Consider the following 5,755-nt stretch of genomic DNA (forward strand, 5'->3'; position numbering starts at 1 on the left):
GTATACATCAACTAAAGTTTTTTTTTTTTTTTTTTTTTTTTTTAAATTATATAATTTTTTGCTTGCATGTAATATATGATAAAAATACGTACACAAAATAGTAATATTGATTTAATATTTCCAATAGAAGAAAGAATTCATTAAATAAAATAAAATAAAAATAAAAATAAATAAGGTAATACATATAAAGTATATAATGTATATTTGAGAAAGGTTGTAAAATGAACTGAATGAATATATTTTCATCACAATTTGAAGACTCATATATATAAATATATAATATATTTAAATCTTGAATTAATTAATTGATTTATTATTATTATTATTATTATTTTTTACTTAGTATAAAAAATTAATAGATTTTTGGATTTTATTATTTTAATATATATTAAATAAACGCATAAAAGTTAATATAATACAAATATATAATATATATATAATATTTTATATATTAAAAAAAAAAAAATATATACAATATATAATATTATATATATTATATAATATTACAAAAATTCATACGTGTATGCATATAAAAAAAAAAAAAAACCTGGGAAGTATCTTTTATATTATCTTATATGTTTATATTTTTATATTCTTATTTTTGTGTTTTTTGATATTTCATAATTCTTAAGATATATGAAATTATAACATATAATATTATATATATATGTATGTATAATAATATAATAATAATATGATACATTGTAAAAAATTATTATTTTGCATCACATACTTATTATATAAACATATACTTAATAAGAATATTTATTTTATATATTATGCTTATTTAAAAAAAAATATTTTAAGCAAAAAAGTTGTAATTTTTTAGATGAAATTTATTCATACATATCATTATAAGTGTCATTTATTCCGAACTAAAAAAAAAAAAAATAAAAGAGTCTAAATAGTAGAAACTTTATTTTATTTTATTTAAAAAAAATTTTTTTTTTTTTTTTTTTTTTGTTTTTGGAGAAACATGTCAAATATAAGGTAGTATAAAAATAAAAAAAAAAAAAAATATATATGTATATATTTATATAATACATAATTTTTTTTTTTTTTTTTTTTACTTTGCTCTATATTCTATTATGTATTCACATATATGTATATATATGTAATATTTATTTTATAAGACAGTGCTATGAATCTGATAATATATATTTATGATTTAATGTATATTTATTTTGTATAATGGTGTATATTTTATATGAATATTTAATATAATAATTTTTTTTATTATTATATAGATCACTAAGTGATTTAAAGAAGGATGATAAAAAAAATAATGAACGAGTGGCCCATTATACAGGAGGTCAAAAGAGGTAAAAAAAAAAAAAATAAAAATAAAACACATATAGAATATATACATATATTTATGTCCACATATATATATATATATATTTTTGTAGCGGACTACAGGTAGAAAATTCCGATGATGATTTTGCTCAGAATGTTTTAAAATCAAAATTGCCAGAAAACTGTAAGCACATCATTTTGTACAAAAACGGTTTTATAGTAGATGATGGTGAATTTCGTGACCTTGAGATTGAAGAAAATAAAAAGTTTATGGCAAATATAGAGGCAGGGATATTACCAAAAGAATTTGCTTCAAAAGATAAAATAATGAATGTAGCTATAAAAGATAAGAGTAATCAAATATATACAAAGAAAAAAACTAAAGAAGAAGAATTATATAAAGGTCAAGGTGTTAAATTAGGTGGTACTATCTCAAGTATTAACGAAGAAGAAATGAATAAAATTTCAACAAATCCAAATAATATAAAAGAAATAAAAATTGATGATAAAAAACCAGTAACTACATTACATATAAGATTATATAATGGTAAAAAAATTACCCAAAAATTTAATTATGATCATACAGTTGAAGATTTATTTCAATTTGTCTTTAGTTATACACCACTTAATTTTTCCTTATCATATGATTACCCTCTTAAATTAATTGAAAGAAATCAACAACAAACCTTGGAAAGTGCAAAACTTTTGGATCTTCTTATAACACAAAAATTAATCCCATAAAAATAATAATATTATATATATATATATATATATATATGCATAACATATGTACATTTTTTTTTTTTTTTATAACGAAAAAAAATTTTAATATGTGGTGCACTTATATATAATATGTTTTATATGTTAGATCGTACAATGGTTTTTCTTCTTTTTAAACATACAGTATTACATAAGATGAAAAATGTACACTCAAAAAATGAAATTCATATAAATAAATAAATAAATAAATATATATATATATATATATATATATTCAATATGATTATTCATTCATTCATTTATTTATTATTATTTTATTTATTATTTTTTTTTTTTATGTAAAGGGAAATAATATAAAGAATTTTGTTACCCCATAAAATATAAACATTCATATACAAATAATAATACGTTTAAATATTATTTATTCATTTAAAAAATAAACATTAAAAGTATTTTATATGAACAATATCAAATATTATAACAATATTAAAGTTAGAAAAAATAAAAATGTAAAAGGAATTATAATATATAGAAAAATCTGTATTAAATATTACATACATATATAATAATATATTTTTATGTTATATGTAATATATATATATAACTTATATATTATATGTAGTATGTATATATTATTATATTATATATATAATAATTTTTTTTTTTTTTTTTTTTTTTTTTTTTTTTAAAAATAAATTTTTATCTTTTTTATTAATTATATTAAACTGTTAATTATTTTAGAAAATATAAATAAATAAATAAATATATATATATATTTATTTATTTATATTCATTATATATATATCCACCAAATATAAATGATTTAATATATAATATTTATTTATATAATAATGTATTTTTTTTTTAATTAATTTTTTTTATGTATAGTTAAATAATTTAATTTTTTTTTTTTTTTTTCAATGGATACACCATTACAAGTAAAAAAAAGGGAAATTAAAATAAACTGATAATATTATGCATATTATATATATATATATATATATAAATATATGCTTGTATATGTTTTTTTAAACTTTTATGTATATATATTTTTTATATATTTCTTTTTTTTTTAGATTCGAGACTTCTTTTATGGAGGTTTTAATAAGCACTGCCTGAGTTGTTTTGAAAATGTAAAAGACGAAAGAGAAAAGAAAGGATGTGAAGAATTCATATATCAGATATATATGATTGAAAATATAAAAAAGGATGCCATATTAAAATTAAAGAATGAGAAGAATGAGAATTTATATTTGTTATATTTATATTATAAATATTATTATATGAATGATAAAGAAAATGTATTAAATGAAATAAATAAATTAAATACTTCTTCTTGTAATGCTAATATTTTAAAAAGTAGAATATTCTTTGATAATGATTTATTAGATGAATGTTTTGATTTATTAGAAAATGGTACTATAGAAATTAAAGCAGCCAAAATTTTTTTCTTATTAAATATAAATAGACAAGATATAGTAAATGAAATTATAAAAGATTTCTTACATATGAATGAAGAAATACCTATTATTAAAATTGTGTTAGCTATTTATTATTTATTTAATGATAATAATAAAGAATCTTTTTTAATTTTTGATGATTTAGAATCTTTATATGGACCAATGATTAATGATCATTCCTCCATTATATTAAATGGAAAAGCAGTAGCAACCATACTAAATTATGAATTTAATGACGCTAAAGAATTTTTAAAAAATCAAATAAATAACGGTGATATTCTATATAATTTAATAACATGCTCATTGTATTTATATGAGCTTGATGAAGCTAATGAATATTTAACAAAACTTTATGAATCTTATTCTTCACATGATAGTTTAAAAGTTTTGAAAACAATTGATGATGAAGTGGATAATTTTGTTAGTGAATTCTGAAACAAGCAAAATAAAACAAAAAAAAAAAAAAAAAACACATATACAAGCATATATATATATATATATATATATATATATATATATATATTATGTTTATATATTTTAACATATAATAATATATTTCATCCATTCAAATATATACATATATATATATATATATTACATGACTTGTTCAGGCTTTTTTATTCTTTTTATTATTATTTTATTCCATTTTGGCTATTTTTTTTTTTTTTTTTTAAACTAACGATATGATGTATACATTTTTTTTTTTCTGTATTTTTATGTCATCTTTTTTTAATTTTTTTTCAACCACAAAATTATGTATTGCTTCACTGCAGTTTGTTATAGGAATCCTTTTTCCATTACTAAATTGACTTTTCTAAAAAAAAAATAAAATATATCAATTTAAAACATAAAAGCATTCAAAAATAAATAAAGCAAAATACACACACATATATATGTATGTATATATTTATATATATTGTGTATATATTACCTTATATTTATAAAAAATAAAAGCACTAAGAACTAATAAATTCTGAGGTATGTAATATACACATGCTGATTTGAAACATTGTACAAGTAAGGAATTTTTATTAAAACTATAAAAAGGTAATTTAATCATTTTATAAAATATAAATTATTGAATGTATTATATTATGATGCAATATAACAAAAATATTTAAGTCATAAATGAGAAAAAAAAAATAAAGAAGGTAATTCTTCAATATATTTAATTAGTATTATTATATATATAATATATATATCATTACATCATCAAATATATTTGTTCTATTATTTCTATATAATAATGATATATAAAAAAAAATATAAATATAACCGAACTTTTTAATTTTTTATATATTTTTTAATTACTTATTTTCTTAATTTAATACTCAAAAATATATAATGTATTAAAAAAAAAAAAAAAAATTATTATCACATGAATAAAAAAAAAAAAACAATGTAAGTATAAATTTTATTTAATGTATACATTAATATAAAAGCTACAACAAAAATAAATACAAACACATAATATGGATAATATAATATTATCAATATAAACAAAATTAAGGTATAATAAAATTATTAAGAGTTAAAAAAAAAAAAAAAAAATCCATAAAGTGTCATTTAAAATAATAGTTAATAAAATATGTTAAAACATGATTTTTTTAAAATTTCATGTACGTTTACTTATATTAAGAATTAAATATTAATATCTCAAAAAAAAAAAAAAAAAATAGATAATATAATATTATACAAATAAACAAATCAAATATAAATGAACAATATATATATATACATTTAAAATTATAATATTCCTTTGTAAAAGCACATTATAGAATAAATTTATAAAATAAAAAAAAAATATAAAACATATACCAAATAATTTAATACGTACATAATTTAAATGGTTGTATTGTTATTATTAGACTAATATTGAGATCAAAAAAAAGGAAAATTGAAATATGGTTACTATTGTTATAATAATGAAATTATATTCATTAAATGTAATCAATTTTTTTTTTTTTTTTATAATTTAATAATAAATAACAAGACTATATAATAATAATATTATTATTATTATTATATTATTTTACAAAATTGAAGTTCAAAAAGGAGAAAAGAAAAGACTTTATTAAATACATTAATATGTATAAACATTTAAGCTAAATCTAAAATTTAAAAAAAGTAACAATGATACATATATATATGTATTTAATAATAATTCAGGTATCATTTTATATATCCCATGTATTAGATATACGGAAGTATGCGTCATCAATAATAGAATCATTAAAAAGTCCTACTATGTAATTTTTTTTGGAGGATTTATAGGATTA

The 5,755-nt window shown here is 16.0% G+C and overlaps 2 protein-coding genes across 2 annotated transcripts; both read left to right on the plus strand.

Moving 5' to 3' along the window:
• Positions 1-976: 976 nt before the first annotated feature.
• On the plus strand, positions 977-2,037 carry PGSY75_0808300 (putative ubiquitin regulatory protein; the record flags this gene model as incomplete). The annotated part of the gene is made up of 3 exons (XM_018785220.1): positions 977-990; positions 1,248-1,322; positions 1,410-2,037. 3 exons carry the CDS (start codon positions 977-979, stop codon positions 2,035-2,037), a joined length of 717 nt encoding a protein of 238 aa, XP_018642187.1.
• An 899-nt stretch (positions 2,038-2,936) lies between these two features.
• On the plus strand, positions 2,937-3,911 carry PGSY75_0808400 (putative coatomer epsilon subunit; the record flags this gene model as incomplete). The annotated part of the gene is made up of 2 exons (XM_018785221.1): positions 2,937-2,954; positions 3,093-3,911. The coding sequence occupies 2 exons, from the start codon at positions 2,937-2,939 to the stop codon at positions 3,909-3,911; spliced, it is 837 nt and encodes a 278-aa protein (XP_018642188.1).
• Positions 3,912-5,755: the final 1,844 nt, after the last annotated feature.

This window comes from Plasmodium gaboni, chromosome 8, assembly GCF_001602025.1.
Source record: "Plasmodium gaboni strain SY75 chromosome 8, whole genome shotgun sequence".
NCBI lineage: Eukaryota > Apicomplexa > Aconoidasida > Haemosporida > Plasmodiidae > Plasmodium > Plasmodium gaboni.